At 42.9% G+C, this 13,265-nt stretch overlaps 1 protein-coding gene across 1 annotated transcript in view; it reads right to left on the bottom strand.

The window, feature by feature from the left end:
* Positions 1-13,265, bottom strand: part of ankrd27 (ankyrin repeat domain 27 (VPS9 domain)) — a 55,695-nt gene that overhangs the window by 12,799 nt on the left and 29,631 nt on the right. Inside the window, 17 exon segments of the mRNA XM_071203421.1 lie at positions 36-114; positions 342-435; positions 1,140-1,313; positions 2,111-2,230; positions 3,911-4,105; positions 5,257-5,367; positions 5,459-5,503; positions 5,801-5,917; positions 6,424-6,480; positions 9,099-9,296; positions 9,675-9,707; positions 9,709-9,768; positions 10,254-10,369; positions 10,589-10,601; positions 10,603-10,671; positions 11,933-12,058; positions 12,381-12,473. Coding sequence (XP_071059522.1) covers positions 36-114; positions 342-435; positions 1,140-1,313; positions 2,111-2,230; positions 3,911-4,105; positions 5,257-5,367; positions 5,459-5,503; positions 5,801-5,917; positions 6,424-6,480; positions 9,099-9,296; positions 9,675-9,707; positions 9,709-9,768; positions 10,254-10,369; positions 10,589-10,601; positions 10,603-10,671; positions 11,933-12,058; positions 12,381-12,473 — 1,700 coding nt within the window.

Below are 13,265 nucleotides of genomic sequence, written 5' to 3'. Positions count from 1 at the left end.
TTTGGATTATCAGAGAGCTGATCTTTTAGAGCTACCTGCTGATGGACTGAGCTAGTTTCTGTCTCCGGCCATTTGCGTGATCATGAAGCCGCAGACGCTGCACGAAGGAATGAGCTGCAGAGACAACGAGAAATTAAATCCTAAATAATAATAATAACAGACTTTAAATGAAACAGTTTGGCTACAAATGTACGGAGAGACACTTCAAATACTTCTATTAACAAGCTGTAAATAAATCAGACATTCAGTATGTTGTAAGCATTTTGGTGCAAAGCTTAAAATGAAAGTTATTTTCTTTTGGACGTGAACAACGTTATTAAAACAATGCTGATATGAATTACCCAGAGCGCCTTTGGGCACAGAGAGGAGTTTGATTGGCTCAGCGTCGGGAGAAAGTCCGGACGCTTGCTGCAGAGCTCTCAGGATCTCCGTGTTCTGAAGGAGGAAGATGTTAAAAAAGTTAGATGAAAGTTACAAACATCTTTACAAGGGCTGAAAATTAATTACCAAATATGTTTTGTTATGACGTTTTCTCTATTTATATCATATTAAAGTTATTAACCTTGTGTTTCGGACTGACAAACATTCTATTGTCTGACTTTTAATAACCTCATATTATCAAAAAAAGAAAATGTCAATAGAACCAAGCTAAGAAGTAATAAGACAGGTATAAGATATAAATCATACAATAGTTATATTTGATTTAATAAAAAGGCAAACAGAAAAGTCTTCAGCTTGATTGAAAATAAGTTGGAATTTTAGATATATAAAATAAGCATAGCCTAGAGTGTATTTTATTAAAGGTAAAAAACAAATTTTCGGCATTTGAGCTAAAAGTAGCATAAATATTTGAAACATTTCGGAAAATGTACGATAAAAGTTTAAATATGTGAAAAAAACATGTGAAATGTATGTGAACAAATTTCATATAACTTTTGAATAATGCACACAGGAAAAAAACAAACATGTGATGATCTTAAAGAAAAGGAATTACAACGAGCTTAATAATAGCAGAAAAGTGCTGAAAACATTTGTAATTAAAGTCGGAAAAATACCAGAAGAATCTTCAAAAAAGACCAGAAAAAGTAGTTTTAATGTCCCTACAGTGTGTGTGTGTGTGTGTGTGTGTGTATCATCACCTTGCCTCCCAGCTCGTAGGCGCATTCCAGCGCTGTCCTGTGCCTCTTGTTCCTGAGGCCCGGCGCCGCCCCCCCCCTCAGCAGCAGCTCCACCAGCGCCTGCTGCCCCCCTCGCACCGCCTCGTGCAGCGCCGTGTTCCCCTGCTGATTAACCACGTTCACCAACGCATCGCTCTATACACACACACACACACACACACACACACACACACACACACACACACACACACACACACACACACACACACACACACACACACACACACACACACACACACACACACACACACACACACACACACACACACACACACACACACACAAGGTGATTTCTGGAATATGATGCAAGAGTTCTCAGTGTGTGTCTTCCGTCTGGTTTCTCTTCTGTTGATTGCATTCAGGGTGCGTTCAGAGTGTGTTCAGGTGCGTTCAGTGTGTGTGTGTGTGTGTGTGTGTGTGTGTGTGTGTGTGTGTGTGTGTGTGTGTGTGTGTGTGTGTCTTCCGTCTGATGTCTCTTCTGTGGAGTGTGTTCAGTGTGTGTGCAGGAGCGTTCAGGTGTGTTCAAATCAAATCAAAGGAGTGTTCAGGTGCGTTCAGAGTGTGTGTGTGTGTGTGTGTGTGTGTGTGTGTGTGTGTGTGTGTGTGTGTGTGTGTGTGTGTGTGTGTGTGTGTGTGCTTGTATCTTCCGTCTGGTGTCTCTCCTGTGGAGTGTGTTCAGTGTGTTGAGGTGCGTTCAGAGTGTGTGTGTCTTCCATCTGGTTTCTCTTCAGAGTGTGTTCAGAGTATGTTCAGGTGCGTGTTGAGGTGCGTTCAGAGTGTGTGCCTCTGCAGATTAAGCTAGCCAACAGCAAATAAAGTCTGACGATACCCGAAAAAACTTTAGAAAATTACGTCTAAAATGTGGAAAAAATGTCTGAAGACTTAATGAAAAAAGATGTGAAAGATGTACATAAATAAAAATCTGTGTGTACCTGTAACAAGGTGCTGGCGGTCTCCAGGTTCCCACACAGACAGGCCTGGATGAGCGGCGTGTTTCCATAGTGATCCTTCTTGTTCAGTTTGGCGTTGCACTCCAACAGGAACCTCATCACCTGAAACAGGAAGTCGCACATTTCAGAAAGACTAAAAAACAAAACACAATGAAACTGTAAACAACTGGACATAAAATAAACCAAAATATGTACGCGATAAAATATATATATATTTTTTTAATGCAGACAAAAAGCTTATTTCTCTCTCTATGGTATTTTTTACTTGTTCATGTAAAGGGTTTTTACATGCCATGAAAATAACTCTGGAAATATAATGTACTATTATAATTGTTATGTTTATTATAAATGTATTTTAAATTATCCTAATAATTATTATAAATGTTTCAATTATTCTTCTTAATTATTATTATTTAATTGTAATTATTATTATTCATTATTTTGTGATCAGAGAAAATAAAAGGTATTAAATGCATTTTATTTGTATTGCACTGATGTCTTTCTGCCATAAGCAGTGGCGGCGCCAGGGTATGGCTGGGGTAGGCTACAGCCATACCAAGAAATGGCTTAGCCCTACCATGAAAAATTATGTTAAAGTAAGCATGTTGAGAACACGGATTGCGAAAATCTGCCGGTCGTGTCCACAACACACAAACTGATCCTGCTGTTACAACAAGTGCACGTTACTGATGCAATATGGTTGAGACCATTCGGGCTTATGCTAGAGGGGTGCAAGGAATAGTCTAAGTAGTGGGGGAGTTTCATACACTAAAGGTGTGGACATTCTCTCGCGTTATAATATCAGTGCCGCCGCGGTCAGATCAAAATGCCTCCGAATGCAATTTGAACAGACCTACAGCCAATCAGAGCAACGCAACGTTGGGTCTGCTGCATCATGCATTACTGATTCGTCACGTTCACAGTGAAAAGTCCCCAAACTCGCGCCGAGTAAATTGCAGACAGACAGCAGAACTTCTAGGAGTAATTGTATATTTCAGGATCAGATGGATAGATTTGTTCTTAAATGCCCTCGCATTGAGGTTCAAGTCGAACAGGTGCCAGAGTCACACGACGAATAGTGAGTTTTGAATATATTTTGTAATAGTCATTTGAAAAAGTGTTTTGTATGACGATAGAGACACAGGCTACCTGTTGTGTGCTGTGTCTCTCTCTCGCCGTCTCTCTCCCTCTCTCTCCCTCTCCATGTCAATTCTATATGCCAACTTTTCTTGTTTCTGCCGCTGCGTAGCATGTTGTAACAACGTGGAATTAGCAGAATAGGCTATTGTATTGTTTAACTCACACCTGTTGCTCTCGATGTAATTTAGCTGATAAAAGGAGACTAAGAAAAGCCTCACGCGTGCGTTTCACTGTCAAGGGGTGCGATATAGCGTGTATGTAATTACATTACAAATACTGCTTGAGCCCCACCACTGTATGGGTTAGCCCTACCATAGACTACCCAACAAAAATACTCTGGCGCCGCCACTGGCCATAAGATGGTGCCAGTGAGTGGCTGAATGAACGCAGCACACTTCTCCTGCTGAGACAGAAACATCAGAGTTGCTGTTGACTCACTTCTGTATTATTATCAGGGAGCATGACACAGGAGGGTAACTTCAGTACAGTACTAGAGCAAAGGTACTTATCTACTACTGCACTGATTATTACACAGGTGTGCCTTGAGTTCTCAAAATATAACCACGAGGCCCCCTTTGACGAACTGTCTAACCCAGCATTAAAAAACAACATTTGGAGCCCTGGTTTTCTGCGTCTTCCTACCTGGACGTGGCTGTTCTGGACGGCCAGGTGCAGCGGCGTGGCGCTGTGGTTGTTTCTGGCGTTGACGTTGGCTCCGTGTCGGATCAGCAGAGCGAGCAGCAGCGCGTGTCCGTGCAGCGCAGCGACGTGAAGAGGAGAGAAGCCGTCCACGTTACAGCTGTTCACCCCCAGAGAGCCGGCCTGCAGCACCGAGAGCTGAGGACACAATCAATCGATGTTTATTTATATAGCCCAATATCACACATGTTACATTTGTCTCAGTGGACTTTCCAATTTGTACAGAATATCAGTATGACAATACGACACCCTCTGTCCTTAGACCCTCACATCAGACAGGGAAACACCCCCAAAGAAACCCCACAGTTTAAAGGGAACATGGGAGAAACCTCAGGGAGAGCCACGGAGGAGGGATCCCTCTCCCAGGACGGACAGACGTGCAATAGATGCCGTGTGTAAATTATAAGATAATATAATGTTGATCAACTTGACATGCATTATATGCAATCTGGATTGCATCGATATAAGCTGGCTTTACATTTTTGTATATTCTTTCTCCAGGTAGTTGGAAAAGGTGTTCCGTCCCATATGCCGTGTGCCGCCCGGACATGCTATCATGCTAACTAGCTCCCTGAAAGCGGGTGACTCCACTGTAGCAATAGCCTGCATGTGTTCTACAACATACCGTGCAATGGCTTTATGGACTTTCCCCTGGCGAGCAGTCCCTTGGTTTAAATCCAGCCGCTGTTGCTGAGGTGCAGGTGGAGTGGAGTGGCGTCGGCTGAGACTGGGTCTGTGCCGGTCATAGTTACTAGCTACCAGCATGTTGTTTTTGCAGATGTTTTAAGAGATTTGAATGACTGGTTTGGGCAGTAGATAGGCTCTTTGACCCGCCAGGACACAACTTACATTTAACAGAAACGTTATTTTCTTTGTGCTCGACAAAAGTGAAATAGTGAGAATATCTCCAGGTGGAGAAACTAGACTTGAGCTCCGCCGCCGCCATGTCCAACATTAGCGGCCTTTAGCTTAGCGGTGGTGTCGTGAAGTCATGTGACCGTGCTGTAGTTCCTTTATAGCCCAACATTAGCAGCCTTTAGCTTAGCGGTGGTGACGTGAAGTCATGTGACCGTGCTGTAGTTCCTTTATAGCCCAACATTAGCCACCTTTAGCTTAGCGGTGGTGATGTGAAGTCATGTGACCGTGCTGTAGTTCCTTTATAGCCCAACATTAGCCACCTTTAGCTTAGCGGTGGTGACGTGAAGTCATGTGACCGTGCTGTAGTTCCTAGGTATAAAAACACCAAATCTACGTGTTTAACTTTCAACACATCAGAGTTGGTCTCTTACCTTCTGAGTGGGAGCGCAGTTTGGACACTGACACAGCGGATGGCAAAGCAGGCCCTCTGGCCGAAGATCCTCTTCATCATCCTCTTCCATCCACTCCAACAAGTAACGCACCTTAACACAAACACACGAAAACAGCAGTTATTAATGAGTCTACTCTTCCAGATGTGGATGTCCAGAAGCAGAACATGCTTTAACTTCTCACCATCTCCACATCGCCGTCTGCTATGGCACGCAGCAGCTTCTCCACCTGTCAATAACACACACACACAGTCAGATTTGTGTGCATGTAAATGGTCTGCAAAGGCTAACATCCCAAAGTTCCCTTCAGAGGGAGTTGTTAGCTGGTTTAGTGTACCTCCTCTTTCACTCGTTGCTTTGGGTTGTCTTTATGTATTGTATGTGCATTAACATGGGATGTATGTAATGCGTAAGCCCTCTTCAACCAGGACCTCCAGTTGTTTCTGAGATAAGAAAGTCTCTATTGGCAGTTTAAAGGATCTTCCTGTAGTGTGTGGTTGTGTTACGTTGTGTGACGTTGTGTTACCTCTCGGTGTCGGACCCTGACTCCGTCCGGTTTGACTTCAGAGTTCAGAGAGGACTCGCTGGAGGCGGAGGATCGCCGGCTGCTGCAGTCTGAAGCCAGAGGAGAGCGACTGGGAGACTGAGGAGACGAGGATACATCGATATATACGAGGACACACAGATCAACACAAGTTTTTCCCCTTTTTGAAGCAACATCTAAAGAGTGTTCTGGCTTCTAAGAGCTCTGCACTGGCTCCAACAACTCAAAGGACAGACTTTAACATTCTACTTTCAAATTATTGCGCTCTAAATGGACTGAAACCACAATACAAACAGCAACTCTATGAGGCAGCTTTTAGTTTCTTCGCTCCGCAGATCTGGAACAAACCTCCTGAGAATCTAACGCCCGACCTCACCACGCTGGGCTCTTTTGAAACGAGGCTGCACACTCTTTAACGCTGCGCCTCCAGAGGTCATCCTAGCCCTTCTTGCAGCATTATCTGTTTTCACCATTTCCATTTCACAACACGTTTTATGAATTGTGTTTTTGTTCACTTTAGTTATTTTTTGACGATGTGTTTCTGCCTTCGTAAAGCACTTTGAATTGCCTTTGTGTCTGAAAGAAATAGTACCAAAAAAACTCACATCGACTCCGCTGCTGCTGCGCTGAGCACTCCGAGTCGACTGCAGCAACACCAGGATCTACGAGAACGAACACACACACACACACACACACACACACACACACACACACACACACACACACACACACACACACACACACACACACACACACACACACACACACACACCACACCACACACACACACACACACACACACACACACACACACACACACACACACACACACACACACACACACACACACACACACACACACACACACACACACACACACACACACACACACACACACACACACACACACACACGAGGAATTAGCAGCAGATTAAAGAAACGTCAGAGCTCTAAAACATGTCGGATTGGATAAAGTGAACTCTCTCCGATTTCTTTTTTCCTTTGATGGTCTGCAGCAGCTCGTATTAAATCTCTCTGTGGGTCAGATCCCATTTTCATCAAAGCTAAACTCACCTAGAAGTTTTAAAGAGTATGTCTTCAGCTTCACATCCGAGAAAAAAAAAGTATTTATTGATTTTTAGATGACATTAAAATGAACATTTAGTTAGTTAGAAAATTGCTGACCTTTGAGTTAAGAGCACATGAATGAAACCGTCTATTGTGTCCTCATATGTCCGGCAGTGGCTCAGTCTGTAGGGACTTGGGACATTAAGGGTCACCGGTTCAAGTCCCGAAACAGACCTTAATATGGAGAGTGAACTGGTACTTTCACTTTCACTGTGTGTGCTGTGTGTTCATATGTGACGAATAAAGAGGTTTCATCCTGCATTACTAATATCTTTACATTTCTCAGGATGTATAATAACTACTGCAATACGTAACGATGTATTTCTACATGTATTACATATTCCTTTATAGCCCAACATTAGCCGCCTTTAGCTTAGCGGTGGTGACGTGAAGTCATGTGACCGTGCTGTAGTTCCTTTATAGCCCAACATTAGCCACCTTTAGCTTAGCGGTGGTGACGTGAAGTCATGTGACCGTGCTGTAGTTCCTTTATAGCCCAACATTAGCCACCTTTAGCTTAGCGGTGGTGACGTGAAGTCATGTGACCGTGCTGTAGTTCCTTTATAGCCCAACATTAGCCTCCTTTAGCTTAGCGGTGGTGACGTGAAGTCATGTGACCGTGCTGTAGTTCCTTTATAGCCCAACATTAGCCACCTTTAGCTTAGCGGTGGTGACGTGAAGTCATGTGACCGTGCTGTAGTTTCCTTTATAGCCCAACATTAGCCACCTTTAGCTTAGCGGTGGTGACGTGAAGTCATGTGACCGTGCTGTAGTTCCTTTATAGCCCAACATTAGCCACCTTTAGCTTAGCGGTGGTGACGTGAAGTCATGTGACCGTGCTGTAGTTCCTTTATAGCCCAACATTAGCCACCTTTAGCTTAGCGGTGGTGACGTGAAGTCATGTGACCGTGCTGTAGTTCCTTTATAGCCCAACATTAGCCACCTTTAGCTTAGCGGTGGTGACGTGAAGTCATGTGACCGTGCTGTAGTTCCTTTATAGCCCAACATTACCCTCCTTTAGCTTAGCGGTGGTGACGTGAAGTCATGTGACCGTGCTGTAGTTCCTTTATAGCCCAACATTAGCCACCTTTAGCTTAGCGGTGGTGACGTGAAGTCATGTGACCGTGCTGTAGTTCCTTTATAGCCCAACATTAGCCCCCTTTAGCTTAGCGGTGGTGACGTGAAGTCATGTGACCGTGCTGTAGTTCCTTTATAGCCCAACATTAGCCACCTTTAGCTTAGCGGTGGTGACGTGAAGTCATGTGACCCGTGCTGTAGTTCCTTTATAGCCCAACATTAGCCACCTTTAGCTTAGCGGTGGTGACGTGAAGTCATGTGGACCGTGCTGTAGTTCCTTTATAGCCCAACATTAGCCGCCTTTAGCTTAGCGGTGGTGACGTGAAGTCATGTGACCGTGCTGTAGTTCCTTTATAGCCCAACATTAGCCACCTTTAGCTTAGCGGTGGTGACGTGAAGTCATGTGACCGTGCTGTAGTTCCTTTATAGCCCAAAATTAGCCACCTTTAGCTTAGCGGTGGTGACGTGAAGTCATGTGACCGTGCTGTAGTTCCTTTATAGCCCAACATTAGCCACCTTTAGCTTAGCGGTGATGACGTGAAGTCATGTGACCGTGCTGTAGTTCCGTTATAGTCCAACATTAGCCAACTTTAGCTTAGCGGTGGTGAGGTCATGTGACCGTGCAGTAGTTCCTTTATAGCCCAACATTAGCCACCTTTAGCTTAGCGGTGGTGACGTGAAGTCATGTGACCGTGCTGTAGTTCCTTTATAGCCCAACATTAGCCACCTTTAGCTTAGCGGTGGTGAGGTGAAGTCATGTGACCGTGCTGTAGTTCCTTTATAGCCCAACATTAGCCACCTTTAGCTTAGCGGTGGTGACGTGAAGTCATGTGACCGTGCTGCAGTTCCTTTATAGCCTAGCTTAGCTTTTTACTTCAGAAATCATAAAGTGGTGTTAATATGTGGAGATTATCCTGCTGAACTAAACGTGTAAGTATCATAAACGTTTGTTTGACACAGGTTATTTTCTGCAATCATTACAAATCACAGTGTCCCATTGGACCAGGGATGCTGCCTTCAGGGTCCAACACAGAAATGCAACATCTCAGCATCCAATAAAGACGTTTCTCCTGACCTTGGGGTTGAGAGCGCAGTGCAGCGGGGTGTCTCGGCTCTTGTTGAAGACGTCGGTGTTGGCTCCGTTCTCCAGCAGCACCACGATGATCCCCTCGTAGCCCCAACGCGCCGCGATGTGCAGCGCCGTGTCGCCTTTATCGTTCTGAAGCTCCAGGCGGCACTTCTGCACGTCGTAGTAAACCATCGCCTTCACACACTGACACACACGCGCACACAACATGGTCTATTAGAGTAGAGAAAAACAGCACAAGCTAACAGACAAGTAAAAAAAGGACGTTGGAAAGCGTAAAAAAATTGGGAATCCGATTTTTTTTTATATTTTAAAAGATGATGTTTAAATCTGTGCGAGATATTATTTACATTTAATAAATAAATAACAATATACTTCAGAATTGAGGGTTGAAAAATAATGAATCAATAAAATAAATAATAGTTTTAATAACATAATAATAAAATAATAATACATACAAAAATATTAAAATAATTCATTCATAGATAAATTAAAGGAAACATAGGAGGGTCGTGGCTGAAATCCTCTTAATAACACAACAACAACAATGGAGGGTTTACTCACGTCTTCGTGGCCGTACATGCAGGCGAGGTGCAGCTGGTGTGTTTCCGTTGTTGTCCTGAGCGTCAGTGTTGGCTTCATAGTGCAGCAGCAGCAGCTACAGACACAAAACACAACATTAATATCAACGTCTTATCCTCAGGGAGTTATCTGATCAGCCAGAGACATTGTTTACAGAAAAGGTCTTCACCAACGCCGAGTTGTTTTAAATCGAGGCTAACAACATTACTTTTTTTAGCTGCTTACCCAGAGGTTGTTTAAGCACCTACTGTATTTACAATGTTGTTTTTAAAACTATTCTGCATCTCTTTTATGCATGCTTTTTATGAATGTGTTATTCCATTGTGTTTATGTATTGTGTTCCTTTCTGTCGTCTTCTTCTTTAAGTTGAAATGTTGATGTAAAGCACTTTCTGTGTCTGACAATGTGCGTTATAAATAAACGTACCTCACACATTATCAGTTCATCAGTTTTAATTACAAGTTGCTTTAAATGATCTTATGTACAGTCAAATGCACGGGCGTAGGAGTGTGTGTGTGTGTGTGTGTGTGTGTGTGTGTGTGTGTGTGTGTGTGTGTTCACCGTGACTCCCTGGTACCCCTTCTGGCAGGCCAGGTGCAGTGGAGTGAGGGCATGGTAGTCCGTGGCGTTCACCGCCGCTCCTTTACACACCAGCAAGTCGATCAGGCGGGCCTGACCTACACACACACACACACACACACACACACGCACACAATAAATCATTTTTTTGTTAAAAGATGTCATATTAATAATAATAATAATAAAAAATTGTATTTATATAGCGCTTTTCATAGACGTACCCCTTTGTGTGGGTGTGTGTTGTGTGTGTGTGTGTGTGGGTGGTGTGTGTGTGTGGGTGTGTGTGTGTGTGTGTGTGTGTGGTGTGGTGTGTTCACCGTAGATGGCGGCGGACGTGCAGCGGAGTGTAACCTCGGTCGTCTCTGGAGAACGGCGTGACGATGGACGGGTCGTTCAACGCCTGCGACAGGAAGTCATCAAACCTAAGGTTACTTAGAGGCTAACTGCTAAGATATGTACAAACATGTTTTGTAAAAGTGTGCAAAATATATGGGAACATGATAGAAATATGTGAAACATGTCAGTGAACAATTATTAGCAAATATATGAAAATAAGGTGTAAAAAAATTCTGAAAATTCTGTAATAATAATTGTGAAAAATATCCGATTTTTAGCAAAACTTTGTGCAAATTAATCTCAAAAAAAGTAGTTTTAAATATTTCAAAATATCATCATAAGGAAAAAAGTATTGTCGTTAATAGGTGAATATGTAAAAAACTAATGGTAGGAACATATCTGGACAAAGCCCCAAATAAATATAGAACAATTTGAAAATGTCTGGAAAGAAATCCAAATAATATCAGTAAAAATAATGTGAAACTTCTCCTAACAATATCTAGAAATGAATATTAAAAATATATACATTCAGATCCCTGAAACTAACAGTGGTCTAAGTTACATGACTTCAATTAGATAGATTTGAAAACGTCATACATTATAATTTATCAGTGTATTTATCTGCAGATCTTTGAGAAAAGGGCTCTGAGCTCTGAAATCTCCAATTTCATGGAAACGTTGATTGTAAAAATGTGAAATGTGAAAATGTAAGAGTACTGTGTGTGTGGTGTGTGTGTGTGTGTGTGTGTGTGTGTGTGTGTGTGTGTGTGTTCAATATGGGAAGTGAAAGAGCAGCGTGTTCTGCAGTTATGATGCAACGAACGACAAAAAGTGTGAGAAAGGGGAATTGAGTAGCAGTTTGTCTCGTACCCTAATAATTAACACTGTGACTCTTAAAGCAGCTTCATTACCTACATGGTTATTTCTTCTGTGTATAAGTGCGTGTTTGTGTGTGTGTGTGTGGTGGGTGTGTGTGTGTGGTGTGTGGTGTGTTGTGTGTGGTGTGTGTGTGTGTGGTGTTGTGTGTGTGTGGTTGTAGTTGACTCTTGGTTTTCTGATTGAGGGTTCATGCACTTTGTTATGTTTAAAGAGGCCTTCACAGCTGGAGGTCTGATAAGGTGTGTGTGTGTGTGTGGTGTTGGTGTGTTGGTGTGTTGGTGTGTTGGTGTGTGTGTGTGTGTGTGTGTGTGTGTGTGTGTGTGTGTGTGTGTGTAGTGATCTTGGGTTTTCTGATTGAGGTTCTGCACTTTGTTTGTTTAAAGGCTTCAACAGCTGGAGGTCTGAGTAAGGTGTGTGTGTGTGTGTGTGTGTGTGTGTGTGTGTACTGACCCGGACACATGGAGGTCACAGAGGTCACAGGAGCAGAGGGGGTGACACATTCTGAAGTCCTCGTTGTTCTCTCCTTCACTCAGCAGACGCTTCACCTCCACCTCATCTCCATTGGCTATGTGCTACACACACACACACACACACACACACACACACACAACCACAACACACACACACACACACACACACAACACCACACACACACACACACACAACACACACATCCACACACACACACACACACACCACACAACACACACACACACACACACACACACACAGCACACACACCCACACACACACACACACACACACACACACACACACGTTGAAAAGCAGCTACTTCCTGGGAGCCATTAAGGGAAAATAAACCTTCATATTCAGCCCTTTATTTCCTGAATATGTGATTGGGACACTGATGCATGCTGGGAGTTAGCGGCTCACCTCAAACAGACAGTGGATGGGCGTGGCGGCGCTCTGAGACAGAAGACTCATCCTCTCTTTGAACAACGTCTTATCGTTCAGCGGACCGGAGCCCTGAAGGGACAAAAAACATGGACGAGATTTTGTTACATGCTGTGAAAAAACACTGTGGGACGAATGGAATAAAAGTCCTGCTCCGTACGGAAACACAGAAGGGTCAAACATAAGTAAAAATGTCCCTTATTTGCTCCCGTAGCTCAAGTAGAAGTACAGATACTCGTGTTTAAAAATACTCTGGTGAAAGTAGAAGTACTGACTAAACTTCTTTCCTCAAGTGAAAGTAAAGAGGCTTTGAAGTGTACTTCAGTAGAAAGTACAGGTATTTGTGTTCAACATGTAAGAAGTAGAAAGTACAGGTATTTGTGTTCAACATGTAAGAAGTAGAAAGTACAGGTATTTGAGTTCAACATGAGAGAAGTAGAAAGTACAAGTATTTGAGTTCAACATGTAAGAAGTAGAAAGTACAGGTATTTGTGTTCAACATGTAAGAAGTAGAAAGTACAGGTATTTGAGTTCAACATGTAAGAAGTAGAAAGTACAGGTATTTGAGTTCAACATGTAAGAAGTAGAAAGTACAGGTATTTGAGTTCAACATGTAAGAAGTAGAAAGTACAGGTATTTGTGTTCAACATGTAAGAAGTAGAAAGTACAGGTAATTGTGTTCAACATGTAAGAAGTAGAAAGTACAGGTATTTGTGTTCAACATGTAAGAAGTAGAAAGTACAGGTATTTGTGTTCAACATGTAAGAAGTAGAAAGTACAGGTAATTGTGTTCAACATGTAAGAAGTAGAAAGTACAGGTAATTGTGTTCAACATGTAAGAAGTAGAAAGTACAGGTATTTGAG

The sequence above is a fragment of the Pseudochaenichthys georgianus genome, chromosome 6, assembly GCF_902827115.2.
Source record: "Pseudochaenichthys georgianus chromosome 6, fPseGeo1.2, whole genome shotgun sequence".
NCBI classification, from domain to species: Eukaryota; Metazoa; Chordata; class Actinopteri; order Perciformes; family Channichthyidae; genus Pseudochaenichthys; species Pseudochaenichthys georgianus.
This window is presented reverse-complemented; position numbering and strand designations above follow the sequence as displayed.